Raw genomic sequence first — 23,207 nt, forward strand, 5'->3', positions numbered from 1 at the left:
CAGTCTGTCCAACCTTTCCTCGTAAGACAACCAGCTTATTCCAAGTATCAATCTAATCTCTTCTGAACCATCTCCTCAAAGGCATTCACATCCTTCCTTAAATAAGGAGACCAAAACTGCACACAGTATTTGAGATGTGGTCTCACCAATGCCCTGTATAATTGAAGCATAACATCCTTACTTATATTTTCAAATCCTTTCGTAATAAAGGATAGTATTCCATTAGCCGCCTTTATTACTTGCTGTACCTGTAAGCTAACTTTTTGTGACTCATGCACTAGAACACTTAGATCCCTCTGCACCTTGGAGTTCTGCAGTCGTTTTCCGTTTAAGTAATACTCTGCTTTTTTATTCTTCCTGCCAAAGTGAACAACTTCACATTTTCCCACATTATACTCCATCTGCCAGACTTTTGCCCACTCACTCAACCTATCTATATCGTTCTGCAAGCTCCTTATGTGCTCTTCCCAACATACTTTCCTACCTATCTTTGTGTCATCTGCAAATTTAGCTACCATGCCACCGTTTCTCTCATCTAAGTCATTGATTTAAATTGTAAAAAATTAAGGCCCCAGCACAGACCCCTGTGGGACTCCACTCGTCACATCCTGCCAATCAGAAAAGGACCCATTTATGCATACTCTCTGTTTTCTGCTAGCCAGCCAATCTTCTATCCATGCTAATATGTTACCCACTACACCATGAGCTCCTACATTGTGGAATAACCCTTGAGATGGCACCTTGTCAAATGCCTTCTGGAAATCCAAGTACAGTACTTCAATTGGCTCCCCTTTATTCACAGCACATGTTACTCCTTCAAAGAACTCCAATAAATTGGTTAAACATGATTTCCCGTTCACAAAGCCATGCTGACTATTCCCGATTACCTTGAGTTTTTCTAAGTGCCTAGCTATAAGCTAGAATAATGATCGATTCTGACACCTTCCCCATGACAGACGTCAAGCTAACTGGCCTATAGTTACTTGTTTTCTGCTTCCCCCACTTCTTGAGTAGAGGGCTATATTTGCTACTTTCCAGTTTGATTGAACCTTTCCAGAATCTAGCGAATTTTGAAAAATTAACACCAAGGCATCTACTACCTTGTTAGCCACCTCTTTTAAGACCCTAGGATGAAGGCCATCATTCCAGTTCCTCTTTGTGGCGGGTCAGTCCAAGAGTAACTTGGTGGTATCTATGGATTGGCTTCAGGATAGACTGAACATAGTATTCAGTGCAAATTCAGGACTAATTTTTTGATCGAGGAGCAGAGCCCTAATGATAAGACAATTACCTTTTAAGGAAGTCTCCCTTCTGTTTGAATAGCTTTACTTTTTTTTAATTCATGGGATGTGGCATCACTGGCTAGTCATCATTTATTACCAATCCCTAATTGCTCTTGAGGTGGTGGTGAGCCACCTTGTATACAACTGAGTGGCTTGCTCAGCCATTTCAGAGGGAAGTTAAGATTCAAACAGATTGCTGTGGGTCTGGAGTCACATCTAGGCGAGGCTGGGTAAGGATGACAAATTTCCTTCCCTAAAGGACAGTAATAAACCGAGCTGAGTTTTTAATGACAATCCAGTAGTATCATGGTCACCATTAGCGATACTAGCTTTTTATCCAGATTTTATTTGCATACGAACATACGAATTAGGAGCAAGAGCAGGCCACTCGGTCCCTGGAGCCTGCTCTGCCACTCAACAAGATCTGATTGTAACTTCAAATCCATATTCCCACCTACTCCTGATAACCTTTCACCCCCTTGCTTATCAAAAATCTATCTACCTCTGCCTTAAAAATATTCAAAGACTCTGCTTCCACCACCTTTTGAGGAAGAGTTCCAAAAACTCACGACCCTCTGAGAGAAATAAATTCTCATCTGGTCTTAAATGGGCGACCGCTTTATTTTTAAACAGTGACCCCTAGTTCTAGATTCTCCCACAAGGGGAAGCATCCTTTCCACATCCACCTTGTCAGGAACCCTCAGGATCTTATATGTTTCAATCAAGTTGCCTCTTACTCTCCTGAACTCCAGCAGTTACAAGCCTAGCCTGTCCAACCTTTCCTCATAAGACAACCTGCCCATTCCAGGTATTGGTCTAGTAAATCTTCTGTGAACTGCTTCCAATGCATTTACATCCGTCCTTAAATAAGGAGGCCCATACTGTACACAGGACTCCAGATGTGTTCTCACCAATGCCCTGTATAATTGTAACATAACCTCCCTACTTTTGTATTCAATTCCCCTCACAATAAATAATAACATTCTATTAGCTTTCCTAGTTACGTTCTGTACCTGCATACTAACCTTTTGAGATTCATGCACTAAGACAGCCAGATCCCTCTGCCTCTCAGAGCTCTGCAATCTCTCACCATTTAGATAATATGCTTCTTTTTTATTCTTCCTGCCAAAATGGACAGTTTCACATTTTCCCACATTATATTGCATTTGCCAGATCTTTGCCCACTCACTTGACCTATCTATATCCCTTTGTAGCCGCCATTTCCCCAGCTGCTGTGATGGGATTTCAGCTCATGTCTCCAGATCATTTGTCCAGGCCTCTGGATTGCTAATCCAGTAACATAACCACTATGATACTTGTTATGTTAGGATTGTGCTGAGTGGTTTCTGCTGGAAAGGCAACAGTGTTCCTTAACAAAGCTCGTAGAGTTTCTGCTCCTGGAGAACGTTGTCCATCATTTTGGGTGTCCTTGTATTCTGGACCTAAAGATGGGGACCAGGCAGCATGGAGATGATGCTTCTGAGGAGAAGGCAGCACGACAGATGAAAAAATGTGAGCTGAGTACATCGGGAGCGCTGGGTGTGCGAGTGTGCGGAATGCAGGTAAGTGACCGATTTAAAACAAAATGCAGCCTGCTGTTCAGTTCGCGTTTGGTTTTCTGTATGATGTAATTTATTTTAAGTCTGCACTGAAAAGAAACTTAACTTAGTGTCCAATCATGGAGTTCAAACCATTGAAGGGACAAGAAATTGGCTAAACACCAAGAAGCACCAGGTACTTAAGAAGTCATGTCAAGTTTGGGGGATGATGGGGAAGAAGAAATGCTGAAGTGGTGCAGGGATCAGTGTTCGCATTACTGCAGCTCCTAACTTACATTAAGTGACATGTGAATCAACTCAATGCAATCTGGTCAGATTTGTAGGCAGTACTAAACTTAGGAGGGCTTGAATTTCAGGAGGCAAGTTGGAAACTACAACATGAATTAAAACAAACATATGGATGAAACAATGGCAGAACAGGGTCAGCTTGGCTCATTTGGTGAGTCAGAAGGTTGTGAGTTCAAGTCCAAATACAGGACCTGAGCACCTAATCTAGGCTGGTACTTCAGTGCAGTACTGAGGGAGTCCTGCCTTTTCGATTAAATATTAAACCTCAGCTCTGGCTGCTTGCATGAGTGGATGTAAAATGTCCCACAGCATTAGGGCCATAAGAATGAGCAAGTCATTCAGCCCCTCAAGCATGATCCACCATTTACTGAGATCATGGCTGCTCTGTATCAACTCTAACTACCTGCCTCGGCTGCATGGCCTTTTTAGAGCTTTGTTTAGCAGAAATCGATCAATCTGAGATATAAATTATTAATTGAGCCTAGCATGTACTGCTTTTTGTGGGAAATTTCCACATTTCTACCACCCTTTGTGTGAAGAGGTGTTTCCTAACTTCTCTTCTAAATGGTCTGGTTCTCATTTCAAGGTTTTAACCTAAACTTCCCTGTCAGGGTAGATAGAGAAATTTTTCCCCCTGTCAGTTCCTTTCAAAATTCTAATAACCTCAATCAAATCACCTCCAACCTTCTGTATTCCAGGGAATACAAGTTGTTCCAAGGTTTTTGTTTTTGTATTAAAAACTTAGAATGCTGTGTGTTTTTAAACAAAAAGTGAAAAGGGATTTTTCTGTGGACATTGACACCTGCAAATAGTTGAAATCTTTGGATGTTTTGAAAGGAAGCTGACTTTGTATACAAGGATAGGAAAGCGGGCAATTTCAAGGAAACCAACAAGAGGTTTGGCCTCCTCAGAGTAATTCTTTGCATGACGAGGAAGACGCTATATGTCTGGACATGTGACCTATTTAGGAAGATTTTGCTTTCACTTTGGACCCTTTAAAAAGCCATGAGTTGGACAAAGAGGGGGCATTTGAAATTTGATACTTGACCTGCCTGGAGATCAGAGGGGACGAAACAGAAAAAGTGTTGCCTCTCTCTCTAAAGAAATCCTGCATCTCTTGAGAAGAAATCCTGTATTTCAAAGGTGGCAGTGTCCTACTACCTCCTGTTGCTGAAGAGTCCCTGCATCAAGTGTGGTTCCTGTTGCCTCCTGTGTTTTTAAGAAAACTTGTTGCTCACCCCTAATGAAAGACCTATGTGACACCTGCTGCAGTTGAATTGCCTTGAATGCCGATGCATCACAGACGGTGCATCAACCTTTCCTGGAGAGACTTCAAGTGGCATCCAACAATTGGACTCTGGGACACCACCAAACCGCAGAACTTCCTACCAGAACCTGACACCCTAAGTTATTTTATTCCTTTCATTCCTGTGAAGCAAAAATCCTTTATCCCCAGTTAACCGTTTTTTTAAATGTATGTGTGTGTTTGTGCATGATGTCTAGGGAAATAAGAAGCTTTTCGTATATAGATATATCTCACTATTGGTTAAGACTTGTTTTCATAATTAATAGTTAATTTTGTTGATTAAAGAAACCTGGTTGGTGTGTTTTATTCTGGGGGACAAATAGAGTATGTAATTGGCTGTTTTTTGGTAGGTAGGAAAAGTTATTGATATGCTGTGATCTGTGGAGAATGGGGACTGAACTAACAGTGCACTCCTCCCGCCTTGGTCGAAACATATTAATTGGAGGCTCTTGTTGAGATCAAATCCAACGCCGATAATGTTAATTGTAAGCGGAATAATAATAAATTGAAAGAGAAAAATAAGAGAGCCAGGTTTCTTGTGTATTAGGGTAAAGTCTACACCACCGGAATGGCATTAGCATTTGCTGCAGCTTTTCTGGGAAAGGAGAATGTATCCCACTGTGACTTGAAAACTTTAACCAAGGTTGAACTAAAAGATTTGGCAGCACAAATGGAGTTAGAATTGAAATCAGGTGCTGAAAAAGCAGAGATAATTGAAGTAATATCCCAACATTTGAAATTGAAAAGGAAGATAGTAAGTCAGAGGGTAATGCAGTTGAATTGCCTAAAATTCAGTTTCAACTGCAAAAAACTTGAGCAGGAACAAGAAATGAAATAACTTGAGCAGGAAAAATAATTAAGAAAACTTGAATTGGAAAAAGAGGAAAGAGAGCATTTCAGAGAGAAAGTGAAAGAGAAGAAAGGGAATTCAAGTTAAAAGAGATAGAACTAAGACAAAGTGGTCTTACCTCTTGGGAAAATTCTAGTCAGGAAGAATTTGAATCCAGTCCAGGACCTTGAAAAAAGCTGTTTAAATTTATACAAGCTCTCCCTAAGTTTGAGCGCAAGGGACATAGAGGCATTTTTCATTTCTTGGGAAAATATAGCCAAAGCAATGAAATGGCCAAAGGAATGCTGGACACTGCTTATGCAAAGCAGGTTGGTGGGCAGAGCTGATGAAGTTTATGCCTTGCTTTCTGAAGAGGCTTCAACAGATTATGAGATGGCAAAAAAGGCTATTCTCGCTGCATATGAGTTAGTCCCTGAAGCTTACCGACAGAACCTACGGTGTTTGGCTGGGCAGACTTATGTAGAATTTGAGAGGGTAAAGCAAATTAATTTTGATCGTTGGATACAGGCAGTAAAGATGGAAGCCACGTATGAGAACCTTGGAGAACTTTACCAGTGCCGAGTGATGCCATTCGGGCTACAAAATGCCCCAGCAATCTTTCAGAGACTAATGAATCAAGTGGTAACCAGTGTTCCCAATTGTGTAGTGTATCTGAATGATGTGCTAATATACAGTAACACTTGGAAGAAACACTTAAAACAGCTAGAAACTGTTTAAAAAATTATAAGCAGCTGATTTAGTGGTAAATCTGGCAAAAAGTAAATTTTTCAAAAGCAAGGGTGACCTACCTCAGGCATATGTAGGGTAAGGACAAGTGTTGTCAAGAACAACAAAGGTACAAGCCTTGGTGGAGTTCCCTATCCCTAAGACTAAGTGTGAAATCTTGAGGTTTTGGGGGATGTATGGTTTCTACAGGAAGTTTGTACCAATTTCAGTACTGTAGCTGCTCCACTAACAGATTTGCTACAGAAAAAGGAAACCTAGGTAGTGTGGTCAGACATCTTTCGAAAAGCTAAAGGCAATTTTGACTAATGAAGGCTGTTCCAAATTTTATTAAGCCTTCAAGGTAGCGATTGATGCTAGTGACCTGGGGGTCGATGCAGTCTTATTACAAGATGACGAATCGGGCATAGAAAATCCAGTGGGATACTTGTCAAAAAAACTGAATCACCACCAAATAAAGTATTCCACAGTGGAAAAGAAACATTAGGCCTATTGTTGACTCTTAAACATTTTGAAGTATATTTCTGCCACAACCGCAGAGAAACACTGATATATACTGATCATAATCCATTAACATTTGTGGAAAATGCCAGAATATTCCGATGGAGTTTACAGTTACAGCCTTATCACTTAAAGATTGTACACGTTTCACGAAAAAACAATGTTGCAGAAGCTTTGTCGTGAATTTCACTTTGTTAAGTTACAGGAGTAAAGTTGGTGCAAAGCAAAACTATTAACCACAAATAGAGTGAATGGGGGCATGGGTGAAAAAATATGTTTAAGATGTTTCCAACTTCTGTTTTACATTGTAATAAAACATATTCAAAAATGGTGTTTCATTTTGCTAAGGGCGAAGGTGTTACCAGGTTTTTGAATGCTGTGTGTTTTATTAAAAAACTGAGAAAGGATTTTTCAGTGGACATTGACCCTTGCAAATAGCTAACATTTTTGGATGTTTTGAAAAGGAGCTGACTTTGTATACAAGGAAAGGAAAGCAGGCAATTTCAAGGAAACCAGCAAGGGGTTTGACTTCCTCAGAGCAACTCTTTGAATGACAAGGAATTCTCTATGTCTGGACATGTGACCTATTCAGGAAGGTTTTGCTTTCACTTTGGACCCTTTAAAAAGCCAGTGAGTTGGACAAAGATCAGACATTTGAAATTTGATTTTTGACCTGCCTGGAGATCAGAGAGGAAGATGCAGAAAAAGTGTTACCTCTCTCTGTAAAAGAATTCTGCATCTCTTAAGAAGAAACCCTGTATTTCAAAGGTGGCAGAGTCCTATTGCCTCCTGTGTTTTTAAGAAATCCTGAAATCTAAAGAAATCTTCTAGTGCTATCCTACTGCTGTAAAACCTAAGACCACCTGTTGCTGCGCCCCTGATGAAAGACCTGTGTGAAGCCTGCTGCAGTTGAATTGCCTTGACAACACACTGTTCTTCAACCTCTCCTGGAGAGACTTCGAGTGGCATCCATCTATTTCACTCTGGGACACCTCACCAAACCAAAGAACTTCCTACCAGAACGTGACAATCTAAGTAATTTTATTATCCTTTTCATTCCTATGAAACAGCTGTCAACCAAAAATCCTTCCCCCCCCCACCCCACCCCAAACATTTTTTTAAACATGTGTATGTGTGCTTGAGGTCTAGGGAAATAAGGAGCTTTTCGTATATAGGTATATCTCACTATTGGCTTAGACTTGTTTTTATAATAAATAGTTAATTTTGTTGTTGATTAAGGAAACCTGGTTGGTGTGCTTTATTCTGGGGGACAAATAGAGTATGTAATTGGCTGTTTTTCAGTAGGTGGGAATATTTATTGATATGCTGTGACCTGTGGAGAAGTGGGACTGAATTTACAGTAAACCCCTCCCGCCTCGGTCATAACAAAGTACTTGCAATCTTTCTTCTTCAAACCCTTGGAACAATGGTAATATTGTGGTGGATCTGTGCTGCATTCCTTCCAAAGCCAATATATTCCAAGGTACAGTGCCCAGAGCTGTATACAGTATTCCGGATATGGTCTAGCCAGGGCTTTATATAGCTGTAGCAAAACCTTCTCTTTATATTCTAGTCCTCTAGTTGTAAAGACTAAGAATCTACTAATCTTTCTGATTATGCTATTTGAAGACAAGATGGGGTGATCTCCTGGTGCCTTGGCCAATGTTTATCCATCAACCAATGCCATTTAAAAAAAAACGATTCCCTGATCATTTATATCATTGATAATTTACTGCCACTTAGCTAGGTACAGAGCGTACAAACTTCAGTATGCCAGCAGATAAGGCTTGAGGTTGTGAAAATATTAATAAAAAGACACAATTAAAGGCAGTATCTGAATGCACACAGCATTCGCAACAAGGTAGATGAATTGATGGCACAAATGGAAGTAAACAGATATGATCTGATTGCCACTATGGAGACTTGGCTGCAGGGTGACCAAGGCTGGGAAACAAATGTCCAAGGGTATCCGACATTTAGGAAGGATAGGCAAAAAGGAAAAGGAGGTGGGGTAGCGTTGTTAATAAAGGATGAGATCAGTACATTAGTGAGAGAGGATCTCAGATCGGAAGATCAAGATATAGAATCAGTTTGGGTGGAGCTACGAAACAGCAAGGGGCAGCAAACGTTGGTAGGAGTTGTTTATAGTAGGGCACAGTATAAATAAGGGAATTAGGGGTACGTGTAACAAGGGTAATATAGTAATCATGGGGGAGTTCAATCTCTATATAGACTGGGTAAATTAATCAGCACTAATACTCTGGAGGACAAATTCCTGGAATGTATGCAAGATGGTTTTCTAGAGCTGTCTGTTGAGGAATCAACTAAAGAACAGGCTATTTTAGATCTAGTATTGTGCAATGAGAAAGGGCTAATTAACCTCAATATAAAGGAGCCTTTAGGGAAGAGTGAGCATAATATGATAGAATTTTACATTAAGTTTGAAAGTGATGCAGTTCAATCTGAAACTAGGGTCTTAAATCTAAACAAGGGAAACTACAAAGGTATGAGGGGCAAATTTTATTTTTATTCTTTCATGGGATGTGGGATCACTGGCAAGGCCAGCATTTGTTGTCCGTTCCCAATTGCCCTTGACAACTGAGTGGCTTGCTAGGTCATTTCAGAGAGCAGTTACGAGTTAACCACATTGCTGTGGGTCTGTAGGCCAGACCAGGTAAGGATGCCAGATTTCCTTCCCTAAAGGACATGGGCTTTTATGACAATTGATGGTAGTTTCATGGTCACCATTACTGATACTAGCTTTGCCTGTGGTAGATTGGGAAACTACATTAAAAGGTATGACAATGGACAGGCAATGTCTAGCATTTAAAGAATTAATGCATGGTTTACAACAAATTTCCAATCCTTTGAAGTACAAAAACCCAACAGGAAAGGTGATCCAACCGTGGCTAACAAGGGAAGTTAAAGATTGTATTAGATCAAATGACAAGACTTATAAAGTTGCCCCAAAAAAGTAGTAAGCCTGAGGATTGGGAGTATTTTAGACTTCAGCAAAGAAGGAAAGAGAAAATAGAATATGAAACTAAACTAGCGACAAACATAAAAACAGACTGTAAAAGCTTTTATAGTGTTACGACCAGGTGGGAAAGGTGTCTAGGAGTCTTTTACTGTCTTCACCTAGTCTTGTAACAGGGTTTAATTTTAAACACACTGTGTTTTGAGCTCTCCCTTGGTGAATCCTTGTTCACCACTTTCCAATTATAAGGCAAAGAAATGTGCATAAACAGGCTTTCTTAGGTTTAAAGAAGAAAAGTGAAATTTATTAAAACTTAAACTCTGATTTGGTTAACGCCTTCGGATACACGCTGCGTCCCACGCTTGCATGTATACATGATACACACATGCAAAAAATGGAGACAGAAAAGAGCAGAAGAAAAATAAAGTAAAAACATTTGAGGCAATCTCTGAAGAGGGTTTTTTTTTACTGTGCTTAGAGCTCGCTGTAGTCCTTGATTGTAGGTAGTCTTGCTTTTCATTGGGGCCCAGTATTCTTCTTAAACTTTGTTCACTGTCGGAGACTTTTCTCTCTCGGGTTTCGTGTGTCTTCAAAGGGTCTTCAGTTCCGTGAGAAAGAGAGGGGAGCAGACAGGAGAGAGGTGTTCTCAGTCCAGGAGAAAAGAGTTTTCTGCCTTTCAAATACTCTGTGGCAAGTTCAAATTCAAACAGCCAGCTAGTCATGTGATTAAACTGGCCTGACCAGGTCTTCTGTGTATTGGAGAATCAGGGACTGGGTCCTTTGTTCCAACACTGTCTGCCAGTATGCAAAAAAGGTCTTTCTGGCAAGGGGGCTGGCAATTCCTTGCGATAGGCTCTCCTTTCGTCCCAGCACCAATTTTAAGTTTTAATGTTTATGTGGCAAAATAATGAGTGCCTCATTCTTGGCAGGTGGGGGCCTGCATGACAATAGGTATGTAAAAAGGGAAAGATTAGCAAAGACAAATTTGGGCCCACTACAGGCAGACACAGGAGAATTTATAATGGGGAATAAGGAAATGGCAGAGAAACTAAATAAATACTTTTGTATCTGTCTTCAAGGAGAAGATACAAAAAACCCTCACAGGAATACTAGGGAACCAAGGGACTAGTGAGATTAAGGAACTAAAAGAAATTAGTATTAGTAAAAAAAAGCAGCACTGGAGAAATTAATGGGACTGAAAGTTGATAAATCCCCTGGACCTGATCTACATCCAAGAGTGTTGAAAGAGGTGACATTAAGAGGAAGGTCACAGTCAAAGATAATTTTAGGATTCATGTCAGGAAGTTCTATTGGCACATAGACTGGGGGTTCTACTACTGGGTGGCCAGGTGTCGTCTGAGAGGAAACATGAGCGAAGATCCCACTCCTAATCCTCCTGTATTCAACACTGCTAGAAAATGGATACTGAGTGAGAAAAAGATTGGGTTCAGTCGTATTGCCAACCATGGTCAATTTAGCCTGCCAACATTTAAGATCACACAGCAGCCATTCAGGGAAGTATCGGGAAGCTGCTGGCATTTGTACTACTGTACCCTAGCACAAGCCACAGCCTGCAGGAGAGAAGAGGCAATCGTCACGTTGCAGTTCTTCACATTCAATTCTGTAATGAATGCTGGAATGACGCAGCCAAAGGAGTGCACTATTTCGACTGATGTTAATCCAGCTCCCTCACATTGTCACTCAGTAACCCCTCCCAGTCAATGCCTTTTGTATCTCTACTGATAATCCAGCTCCCTCACACAGTAACCATTCCCACACCACCCTGTATTACTGCCTGTATTTCTACTGATAATCCAGCTCCCTCACACAGTAACCATTCCCCCACCACCCTGTATTACTGCCTGTATTTCTACTGATAATGCAGCTTCCGCACACAGTAACTGTTCCCCTGGCACCCTGTATTACTGCCTGTATTTCTACTGATAATCCAGCTCCCTCACACAGTAACCATTCCCCCACCACCCTGTATTACTGCCTGTATTTCTACTGATAATGCAGCTTCCGCACACAGTAACTGTTCCCCTGGCACCCTGTATTACTGCCTTTATCTCTGCTGATAATCTAACTTCCTCATCTTGTAGACAGTCATTCCTCTCAGCAGGACCATCTGTAACTATCTCTACAGATTGCGCACAATGTATGCCTCAGTACTTCCTCTCAACCTTCACTTAAATCATTAGAACTAACATTAAATAAAAATATTCATTTGAGTGAATTAAATGGGGAGTTACAACAGACTCTAGGTTGAGACACCTATATATATTGCTGCAAATTACATGCAAGTGGGAACTTCCATATCTCAACCTGGATCCAAACTTTGAAAACAAATGCAGAGTATTTCAGGTTGCCAACAGTCAATTTGGTTGTGCTGTGAATTACTTGTCCAAGAAGCCACACTGACCAGTCTTGCTTTGTCTTTTCAGGTGTATCAGTTAGACTCAGGGCATTACGTGTGCAGGAACAAGTACTATGGTCGTGGCCTTTCCATCGAAGGGTTTGGCAAAGCTCTGTATCAGTTCCTGCACAATGGCAGGTACCTGCGTGTGGACTTGTTTGATGTTATTCTGCAGAAACTTCGCAGCCTCAAGGAGGTTCTGGAGAAGCAAGCTTCTTACCGCTTCTACTCCAGCTCTTTATTGATTATCTATGACGGAAAGGAGCGAAAGGCAGACATTCGATATAAATCCACAGAGGCGATGAACCAAGATAACCTGCAGGAAAGCACCAGTTCCTTGCCATCTTCATCTTCCTCCATGACCAGCACTCAGGACCTACCAAAAATTGATGTGCGGATGATAGACTTTGCCCACAGTACCTTCAAGGGGTTCCGGGATGACCAAACTGTGCATGACGGGCCTGACACAGGTTATATCTTCGGACTGGAGAATCTCATTAGTATCCTAGAAGAGATTCAACTCGAGAATCAGTAGCCTATTCCAAACTGTTCCTATTTCTTTACCTATTAGCCGGGAGGGAAAGATACTTGCCTCTCCCTCTCAAGCACATACCTATGACTGCTTACTCTGATACTCATCGCAACGATGACGCCACAGAAAAAATACTGTCAACTTCTGGCAAATTGCTAGACAAAAGAAAAAGCGAGTTTGTTGTTCGAACTGTTTGTTATATCCCAGTATATAAAACTGTTGCAGTCACGTGGAGCAGCACTGCCTGTACTGACACTAATGCATCTTGTAAAGGGAGCAATGCCATTCACTTACTAAGGCCTGCCATACAGTGGCAGGTGCCAATGTGGGGACACCCACTGGGTACTGAAGCAGCAGGCAGGCCAGGTAATACTCCTACTGTTCCCAAAGACCGAGACTGCATGGATTGCTGTATATTTGTAAATGCTGGGACAAATTTCCTCATTTACGACCACCTGAATGTGAGTGAGGGACTCCATAATTTAACACTCAGGTTCTTTAGCTGACAGGTGTGCGGGTTTGTTTTGAATTTCACTGCTTCCCTTGAATATTATTCCTTTCAGTATCTTGCCAAGGTTAATCTCACTGTGCCAGCGATTTAATGCGCAGAGCCTGTGGCTCGCCTGCTCCTTGGAAGGCTGTTGCACATTCTTTGGAAGACAGATCAGAGTAGCATCCCAAGAGTTGGATCACGGACCAATGCTGGATTACTGCAAAGGACTGTGCGTCGCAAGGTTAGAGCTTCGTACGGGTGTTAGATATGAGTATCTCAAAGCAAGGCTCTTCTCCTAGCTAGCACAGTCTCTCTCCTTTTGAACGCTGGCTGAGTGAACAGACAGAAAATAAATAAGCTCAGGCTGTTGCAGACTTCCAGTGAATGTAACCAGAAGTAGCAGAAGTGTCGGAGCCATTTCCCATTGCTCATTCCCAGAAGAACTTGGCTTTCAGCTGTTGTTCATGTAGTTACGTTTATGTCCTGCTGATTCAGTGGAGACATTTACTAATTTGTAGGAAAGCACATTGGCACAATGCAGGTGTTTATAAAAGCTGACCTGTACGCAGTTCCTAATATAAAGCTCTTATGTTGCCATCCTTTTGTTCAGAATATGATGACTTTACACATCTTTGCTTATAAGTACTTGCAGTAGTTACAAGTTTCAAACTAATTCTACTGCATAATTTTTAAGATTGCTATTTTGTTACGTTGATTGCAAATATTTAACTTTGTCTTTTGAAGTGTATGCCCCTATCCAGATCATGAAGTACTTAGAGCCCTGGCTTACAGAATGCCGTCCATCCCTTAAAGTTGCAGTATCCCCTTTGAGTGACTCGTAAGAAAAGCTGAAACCTGTAGCCGTTTTCTCCAGTGTGAAACACTGACTGGCTGGCAGGTGTCCCATGTGGCCAAGGTGAGAGAGTGCAGCGGTGTGAAACGAATGAGTCTGATTAACCAGCCCAGGATGCTGTCTGCTCAAACTCTAGGTTTGAATTCAAACACATATGTAAGCATTTTATTGTGAGCTCACAGCACATTTGGAGTTGCACAGTGGATTGTCTACTTGTGTCCAAGAATAAGGGCGTGTGCTGATTTGGAGGCTGTAGCATTCGACTGAGGTAAGTCCACGCTCCTGTTTTTTTGAGTTGTGAACAGGGTTTTATAGTAATCTCCCAGCATTGTTCTGAACCTGCCAGTTGGCTGGATATGACTGGCATCATCCTGGGTTGGGTGACAGGGAGTGAATCGTATCTACAGTGCAAATGTTGTATAGAGCACAGTAAAGATGTGTGAGAGCCTGCAGCATCTGCTGGAGAAGTCCCAGGGTAAGTTCCCAGCTAAACGAACAGCTGTAAAGTTTACAGGGAAATCTTTACTGACTCGCTTGACCTTGCGTGACTAGATGATTGGACCATAATCCCTTCCGGTGACTTCATTAAATACCCATGGATCTCTCTTGGTGATGCTCACAGCTAGTGTGAAGCATGAGCCATGGAGCAGAGCAGTGAGGGTCTTGTGTGGTAGGCAAAAGAAAGTGAAATTTAAGCTAATGACTATTTCACATCCTACTGACACTCTTCCCTATGGATGCATTGGATACATGTTAGTCACACACACTTTAATCCTATAGATGTTCAACAGAAAATATAAAACTAAAAGTTTTCTGGCACCCAAATGCCTTTCAAAGCATGAATTACAAAGGCAAAATTAACCAACGCTATTACAGCAAAATAGTAAGATGCACAAAATATTAAATGTAATTCTGTGGATTTTCAAACATCCCTGTTCTCAATTCACTTTTCTTATAGTTTCCTCCCCCAAAATGTTGCCCTAAATCCAAATTCACATCACATTCATTTATCGTTATCAGGGCATTTATGAAAGAGGCAGGATATTATTGAATGGATGTAAAATATTGAGTCTCAGTGGCTGGGGACCTGAGCAGTCCTGTGTGTGGCTATCGCTGTGCCCATCCCATATTAAAGCCCCTTCTTCCCACAGGAGCCTAAGCACTTGCATTCCTTGTGGAATGGCCTGTTCACACTGGAGAGCACTGTCATTAAACTGTCATAATTGCAATGCCCCAATTAGCCAATAGAAAAGTCTAAAGGAAAAGTGGCAGCAGCACTGCTCGATGGGACCCCAATGTAAGCTGGAAAAAGAAAGTTTCATTCGTTGCCTTGCATACATCTAATCCATTGCATTCTGGAAAAGAGAACAGTGCCCAACACTGGGAGAAAGGGAGGATCGTTGCTGTGAGTTTCACCATCGCTTCAACCTGACGATGACAGTTTAAAGCAGCTTGCTGGGAGCTGTAGCTCTGCAGTTAGGACCAAGCAGCAGAAAGGGCCACTGAGCCCACAGGCCACATGTGCACGGAGACCCGCGGTACCTACGGTCGAAGATCTGGAAATGGTTCACAGCATATTAGAGGACATTGACAACAGTGGACCTCCACGTGGGGAGAATGTTGCCTGGGGAAATTTAGTGATTTTTTAAAAATCCCGGGAACTGTTTTATTTTCAGGGGTATGTGTGGGTGGGGATCAACACGGCTGCTCAAAGGAATCTAATTTAAAACATTTCAAGCATTTGATTGGTTGCTTTAGTGGCGGTTGCTAGTTGCTCATTAACTTAGTAAGTGAAGATTTTTAATAAATACAGTATTTTATTCTAGCGGTGCAGTGATTTTTGAATGGCTCAAGTCTTCCATTCACTAATAAACCAGTCAGTGCACTTCTGACCTCCTGGGGAAAAAAATCAAACACTGCTGTTAAATATCTCTTCAGCCCTCAAACTTGCTTCTTAACAGATATATTGCCACATACACACTGAGAAGCATTCCACAAATCTGCCACAGGTGAGTATGTTCTGAACAGCCCTGGAATCTGATAGCCCTCCGAGACACTGGCAGTGAATGAAATGTATTTCGTGGAATAATTCAGCCCAGAATTTAACATAAGGGCTAGCACTGTTTAGCAGTGTATTAAAATTAAACTGTTGTAGTTGTTGTTTAAAGACTTTTTTAAAAAGAAAAGTTGCAAATGAGTTAAGGATCACTTCTGTTTCTGAGCAGTGCCCACTTTTTTAGGTCTTTTATTTCTATGGCAGTGTCTTACAGAGGGACAATCACATGAGTGACAGTGCCATCTCGCCATACCCAACTATAGATAACTAGAGGTTGACTGGACCAGAATGTGTGAGAAAGGCCAACTCTGAACATTATAAAACTTGGGGTTCAAACTTCCTTTTTAGTTATTTTCTGTAAAGTGAAATGTCAGCACAAGTTTGACTTTCTCAATAAAAAGGACAGCTATTTTAAAATATAGGGCAAGTTAAGAGAAATAATGAATGAATGGAATGGCACAAGGCCTAATCCTGGGTCATGGTGCACTTGTTGCTTTCTCGACCCCTAAAGCATTAATTTCATTGTGAATGTGAATGACCACAATTGTCCAGGAGCATCTGTTCAGCCCCAGACTGTTGCAAGTGGTGGCGACATGAGCAATAATTCACCCTGGATCCTGCGGTGTGTCGGGTGGGCTGCACTCTGGAGCTACCTGGTCTGAGAGGCAATAATGTACAGATACGTCACTCCGTCACGGCACACGCAGTGATCTGCCCAGTGTGAGGGAACAGCCCAATCCAGGTATGTTGTCTGCTCAGTTTAGATTGTTCCAACTCTGCCATTTTGCGAATAGTCCAAATGAAGAAGACACATCTGCAGAATAGCATCAGCAGAATTTCACTAACTGCCCACTGGCTGTTCCAACCAGGTAGGATTTAAAGTGCGTCTGTCTATAAGTCTAGGTCTGGTGTTGCCCCACACTGCACTGCCATATTAATTTTCTTGCAGAATATGAAATCTGCCTTTTGTGAATTTCTAATGGATATCTCTTATTTCTGTACAGGATTCCCTTAGTATTGTCACTCATGGTGTTTCTTACTCTGTTACCTCCATCCTTGGGGACTGACAGTCAAAATATTGTGCTATGAAGAAGCAGGGCAGGATGTGGCATAATTTCCTTTTTCGAACAGTGCTGTGCCCAATTCATGTACCAAGAGCTGAGGCTACCTGATCAGAAGGGATACTGCAGCTTTGATGTGGTACTCAATAATGGAAGGTGGGGTGGGAGGGGGAGGGGGAGGGGGGAGTTGAAGGACGAGGCTGAACACATTTTTCTTGTTCACTGATATTGCTAAAGCCACGTGGGCTCCTGACAGTTTGGTACAACTATCTTGCAGAAATGTAATGAAATGTTAAATTTCTGCACACTAAAACCAGACCCAAAACCCCTCAACTCCAAATTGACAGGGGAATTGTTTTGTTATATTACTAATTTATTCAAAGTAGTTTCAATGGTTTTTTCACTGTATTTCTATTGTGCAACTGTATCTTCAGTGGTAGACTATCTCTTCAGGAATCTGTGGGCATGAGCATACTGTATCCTTGTGATCTGTGTTTGACAGTGTTACCTCTCAGTTGTCACAGTTATGTATAAAATAAATACATTTAGGAAACATACAATTCTGTTTGATCTTTCATTGCCTGTTTAACCTTGTAGATTGGTGATCTCTTGCATGGTACATGCCAACAAAACCTGGATAACATCCAAGCTTGTGCTGATAAGTGGCAGGTAACATTCACACCACATAATTGCCAGGTAATGACTATTTTGAAGAAAGAAAAAGGACCAGTCATCTTCTCCTGGCCTTTCATGGCAGCACCATCACAGAATTTCATACTGATCAATGTCTTGCGGGGTCCCCAGTGAGAAAGTCTAAGGGCTTTTGTACCCAGATCAATTGTCTGCTGATGGGAGGCAGATAAGCTTCCACGCTGTTAGTAACCTGAAATCGATCTCGCTGGTCAGGTGGATGGGAGGCCAGTAGCCACTAGGCTTCAGCAGTGCTGTGATTTTGATTTTTATTGCTGTGGGCACAAGTCAGCTCTGATATCCTCCAGTAATCGCTCCCTTTTAGGCTCAGTGGGAGGCAGGGTACTGGCGTGCTCTTCAACCCTACATAAATGCCACCATTTTATCTTCAGGGGTTGGGCAGTGCATTCAGCTGTGCTGTCCAAATTTCATGTCACAATTACTGTCTCCACTTGGGGAAGGGGCCTTCATTCTTCCCCAGCATTTGCTTGGTGGGGGAGGAATTTCCCTCTACTTTGCGCTTGGTTTGTGTGTGGGCGAGGGGTGGGAGGCATTAGGTATCCCATTGTTTACATTTTTCCAGTTTGGGGTGGGAGAGTTTCTAAACATTTTCTTAATTTGTGCTCTGTCTCAGTGAAGGAGCCAGGGGAATAAGAGAAGATTGGTTGGACAGCTATGAGGCAAACAATTTGGCAGAAGGGCAGGGTGGGAGGGGATGCAAGTAGGGCAAGAATCATGGTTCGGATCCAGAAGGAACATTGAGAGTGCATCAGAAGAAAAATTGAGACAGCAATATTATCTATCTGAGGCTGAGATTCCCTTCCCTTCCCTTCCCTCCCCTCCCTTTGGCACAGATTAACAACTTGAAGGGAGACCGTTTAGCTGTTCTGGGCTCTGACTGAGTGGGGATGGGCAATAAGGTTTTCTTCCCAGCCTCAGGCATGGATTTTAATCACAACTTGGGAGGGAGGCTCAATGTCATTACAGTTATATTTATTTGAATATTAATACCTTTCATCCTTGCATTAATGTGGACTGACAATCCTGCACTATTGCCTTCTGTGATAGTCTCATTTGGCTCAGAGAAGGTGTACAGTTAGTGCTGCGTTGTCCACTAACGTTACGTGACTTGGAAGGGCTGTCACTATGCCACCTGTAATGGTACATAACTGGCACTGCAGGTAAATATTGACACACATTGAAGGTTTGGGGCAAGAGATACAGGGAAATCTGAGGAAGAACATTTTTACACAGCGGGTGGTAATGATCTGGAGAACTCTCTGCCCACAAGGGTGGTGAAAGTGGAGACAATGATTTTAAAAGGAAATTGGATGGCCAAATGAAGGAAATAAACTTGCAGGGCTACGGGGATCGAGTGTGGGGGTGGGGGGGGGGGGGGGTGGTGGGGGGACTGACTGGATAGCTCCACGGAGAGCCAGCATGGATTCAATGGGCCAAATGGCCACCTCCTATGCCATAAACAACTCTGACTCTGACACTTTTAAAATGGATTTTGCTTTAGATGGAGCTTGGTGGGAGTTTTCAATTGCTTTTTGAAATGGAATGTTGTGATCTATTCATCAATGTTAATATATAATAGAATATAACTGACAAAAAACGTTTGAAATACATCATTAAATAATCTTACAAGAATAAATACTTCACATGACAGTTGCATACAAAATCTACACGAGTGCATTTCTTGTACACCAGAGAGACAATGCTGTTCGTTAAATCAAAGAAACAAACGACCATGATCTTTTAAGTAAATGAAACCAGTAAATGGAAGCTAGACGGAGACATTAATGTACAATACATTAGTGGGGCACTCTGAATTGAGCGTGTATTGTGCCATCCAAAGACCATTGAAAGACATGGGGTCTGATGGGATTGGGGGTAGGGGGTGGTGGGGTAAGAAAATTCTGAGTAACCTGACCTTCACCTCCCATACCCATTCAGCTGCCTTTTCCTCACAGAAAGGAGATGAAGCTCGGAATGTTCCTCCAGGTACCTCCATCCTCACCTCTGTTATATCTACAACAGCTGCTGAATGACAACAAAGATGAAATGCAGATCTCTCTGTTCAACATTAGCAAACAGTATGGCAGAGATAAATTCCAGAAAAGGGAGCTAAGCAGCCAAGGAGACAAAGGATAAACGTGACAAGGGAAGATGAAACCTCGGTCCAAGACTTAAAGGGAAAAGGAAAGTGCTGTTTGTATAGAAAAGATTGGATGATGTGCAAATTATGGATGAAGCTGTCTCCTATTTAAGGAAACCAAAATTGCAAACCTCTGCTACAGGAGGATATCAATTATAGCAGATCCAAAACTCACCATAATCCCACTGAACCTGGTTTTCTTATGAATAATGAACAGCTTTTATAGTGCTTTACTTGATAATTAAGCAATAAGCCGGCATGTACATTATAAATAAAAGTACTTGAGCTGCAATAAATGTAGATTAATGATAACCCCCAGACACATAACATAAACAAGGAGGGCAGGTTGGATGCCAGTTGCAATCATGCTCAGATGTATCTAGTAGTGACCTGATACTCAATTACTTCAAGTCCTATTAAAGACAAACTGCTGTACAGAACTTTAGTTAGGCCACACTTAGAATATTGCATGCAATTCTGGTCGCCACACTACCAGATTGACATGGAGTCTTTGGAAAGGGTACAGAAGAGGTTTACCAGGATGTTGCCTGGTCTGGAGGGCATTAGCTATGAGGAGAGGTTGGATAAACTCGGATTGTTTTCACTGGAACGACGGAGGTGGAGGGGCGACATGACAGAGGTTTACAAAGTTATGAGTGGCATGGACAGAGTGGATAGTCAGAAGCTTTTTCCCAGGGTGGAAGAGTCAGTTACTAGGGGACATAGGTTTAAGGTGCGAGGGGCAAAGTTTAGAGGGGATGTGCGAGGCAAGTTCTTTACACAGAGGGTGGTGAGTGCCTGGAACTTGCTGCCGGGGGAGGTGGTGGAAGCAGGTATGATAGCGACGTTTAAGAGGCATCTTGACAAATACATGAATAGGAAGGGAATAGAGGGATACGGATCCCGGAAGTGCAGAAGGTTTTAGCTTAGACAGGCATCAAGATCGGCGCAGGCTTGGAGGGCCGAATGGCCTGTTCCTGTGCTGTACTGTTCTTTGTTCTTTGCTATTGTCAATGGTTCTCTGGACATTCCTGTCTTGTGTTCTGCATGAATTCAAAATAGATCATTCTACATCCTTACTGTGTTGAAATCAGTACTCATTACAATCTATCGTAATCTTAACTCATTCTCATAACTGCAACTAGTTTTCATATCAAATACATGTGTTTAAAAAGATTCAAAGCCCACATTCTGGGAGATTGCTAGTGACAGGTAACAATTCGCTCTCCATTTTCCTCTCAGATCAATGACTAAGCCGAGCCTCTTGTGGTGTGTAAAAGTTGAATTTGAGAAATTCAGCACTGTCAGAGGTGTAATGTCTTTCATATGAGACATTAAACCAAGGCCCTGTTTGTCTTTCAAAAAGTAGTTCATTGGCTGTAAAGTGGTCATGAAAGGTGCAAGGCTTTATTTTTTTTTATATCTCTGTTCCCTTAAGTCCAACGGATGCAAACTTGAATGGATATGACAAGCAACTGGTTTAGCCATTTACTGCTAGATCTGGCTGGACCACATAAAACACTGCTCTCGTCTGCCAAAACTGCTCGCAATTCCATCATCATCCCGCGATGCAAAGATAAACCACAGCTTTTCTCTATGGCAAGCCATCTTCTTAAACCCTTCTCCCCTGTCTCCTCCACCCTCATCTACAACAAATGAGTTTGCACACTCTCAATAAGATTAAGACCATCACATTAGCTGTCTCTGCCACTTCTTTCTCTTCCCCTAGCCCACTGGACCAAACTTCCTCTAAAGCTCCCACCACCTTAGTCCTGAACTCTCATCATCTCTAGTTTCTCTCCTATCTCCCCTCGTGTTCCCCAAGCCTACCTTGTCCATGAAACCCACTTCCTGCATTCTTCGCCCTATTCACACCAAACTGCTGACCATCCTTCTTCCCTTCCTGGCTCCCATGTTAGCTGACATTGTGAATGGTTCTCTCTCTCTAGTTACTGTCCCTCTCCTTCAAATCTGCTGTCAATCAATCCTTTCCTCAAAAAAAACCCTTGACACCTCCATTTTCAAAAGATACCATTCCATCTCCAACCTGCCTTTCCTCACCAAAGTCCTCGAATGTGTTGTCACCTCCCAAATCCGTTCCCATCTTTCCTGCAACTCCATGTTTGAATCCCTCCAATCAGGTTTCCACCCCTGCCACAATACCGAAATGACTCTTGTCAAAGTCACAAATGACATCCTAAATGCCTGACAAGGGTAAACTAACTCTCCTTGTCCTTCTTGACCTGTCTTCAGCTTTAGACGCAGTTGACTATAACATCCTCCTCCAATGCCTCTCCACCATCGTCCAGCTGTGTGGAACTGCACTAGCCTATTTCCACGCTTATCTATCTAATCGTAGCCAGAGAATCACTTGCAATGGCTTTTCTTCCCACTTCCATACAGTTACCTCTGATATCCTCCAAAGGATCTATCGTTGATCTCTTATTTCTCATCTACCTGCTGCCCCTCAGTAACATCATCCAAAAATAGTGTTATATCCCATATGTACACTGAAGACACCCAGCTCTATCTCACCACTACCTCTCTTGACCCCTCCACTCTTAATTGTCAGAGTGCATCCAGAATTGGATGACCAAACATTTCCTCCAATTAAATATTGGAAAGACGGACGCCATTGTCTTTGGTCCCTGTTGCAAACTTTATTCCCTAGCCACCAGCCCCATCCTTCTCCCTGGCAACTGTGAGGCTAAACAACACTGTTTGCAACCTTGGTGGAATATTTGATCTTGAGATAAACTTCCAACCACATATCCATACTGCCACTAAGACTGCCTATTTCCACCTCTGTATCATTGCCAGACTCTGCCCGACTCAGCTCATCTGCTGCTGAAATGCTCATCCATGCCTTTGTTACCTCTAGACTTGACTATTCTAATGCACTTCAGACTAGTCTCCCACATTCTACTCTCCGTAAAATTGAGCTCGTCCAAAACTGCTGTTAACTGTGCAGAGTTGATGATCCATCGCGGCCTCCTCCTGAAGTCCCCAGCATCACAGATGCCAGACTTCAACCAATTCGATTCACTCCGCGTGATATCAAGAAACGACTGAAGGCACTGGATACTGCAAAAGCTATGGGCCCAGGCAATATTCCAGCAATAGTACTGAAGATCTGTGCTCCAGAACTTGCCGCGCCCCTAGCCAAGTTGTTCCAGTACAGCTACAACACTGGCATCTACCCTGCAATGTGGAAAATTGCCCAGGTATGTCCTGTACACAAAAAGCAGGACAAATCCAACCCGGCCAATTACCGCCCCATCAGCCTACTCTCTATCATCAGTAAAATGATGGAAGGTGTCATCAACAGTGCCATCAAACAGCACTTGCTTAGCAATCACCTGCTCAGTGATGCTCAGTTTGGGTTCCGCCAGGGCCACTCAGCTCCTGACCTCATTACAGCCTTGGTTCAAACATGGACAAAAGAGCTGAACTCAAGA

At 42.3% G+C, this 23,207-nt stretch overlaps 1 protein-coding gene across 4 annotated transcripts in view; it reads left to right on the forward strand.

Moving 5' to 3' along the window:
- Positions 1-17,465, forward strand: part of ip6k1 (inositol hexakisphosphate kinase 1) — a 131,900-nt gene extending 114,435 nt beyond the window's left edge. For all 4 annotated transcript variants that reach the window (XM_068051360.1, XM_068051359.1, XM_068051361.1 and 1 more), the window contains 2 exons: positions 2,670-2,845; positions 11,932-17,465. In XM_068051360.1, coding sequence (XP_067907461.1) covers positions 2,670-2,845; positions 11,932-12,438 — 683 coding nt within the window. In that variant the 3' untranslated portion in view covers positions 12,439-17,465. The remainder of the gene's footprint in view (positions 1-2,669; positions 2,846-11,931) is intronic.
- The last annotated feature ends 5,742 nt before the right edge of the window (positions 17,466-23,207 follow it).

The sequence above is a fragment of the Heterodontus francisci genome, chromosome 19, assembly GCF_036365525.1.
Source record: "Heterodontus francisci isolate sHetFra1 chromosome 19, sHetFra1.hap1, whole genome shotgun sequence".
In the NCBI taxonomy this organism is placed as follows: domain Eukaryota; kingdom Metazoa; phylum Chordata; class Chondrichthyes; order Heterodontiformes; family Heterodontidae; genus Heterodontus; species Heterodontus francisci.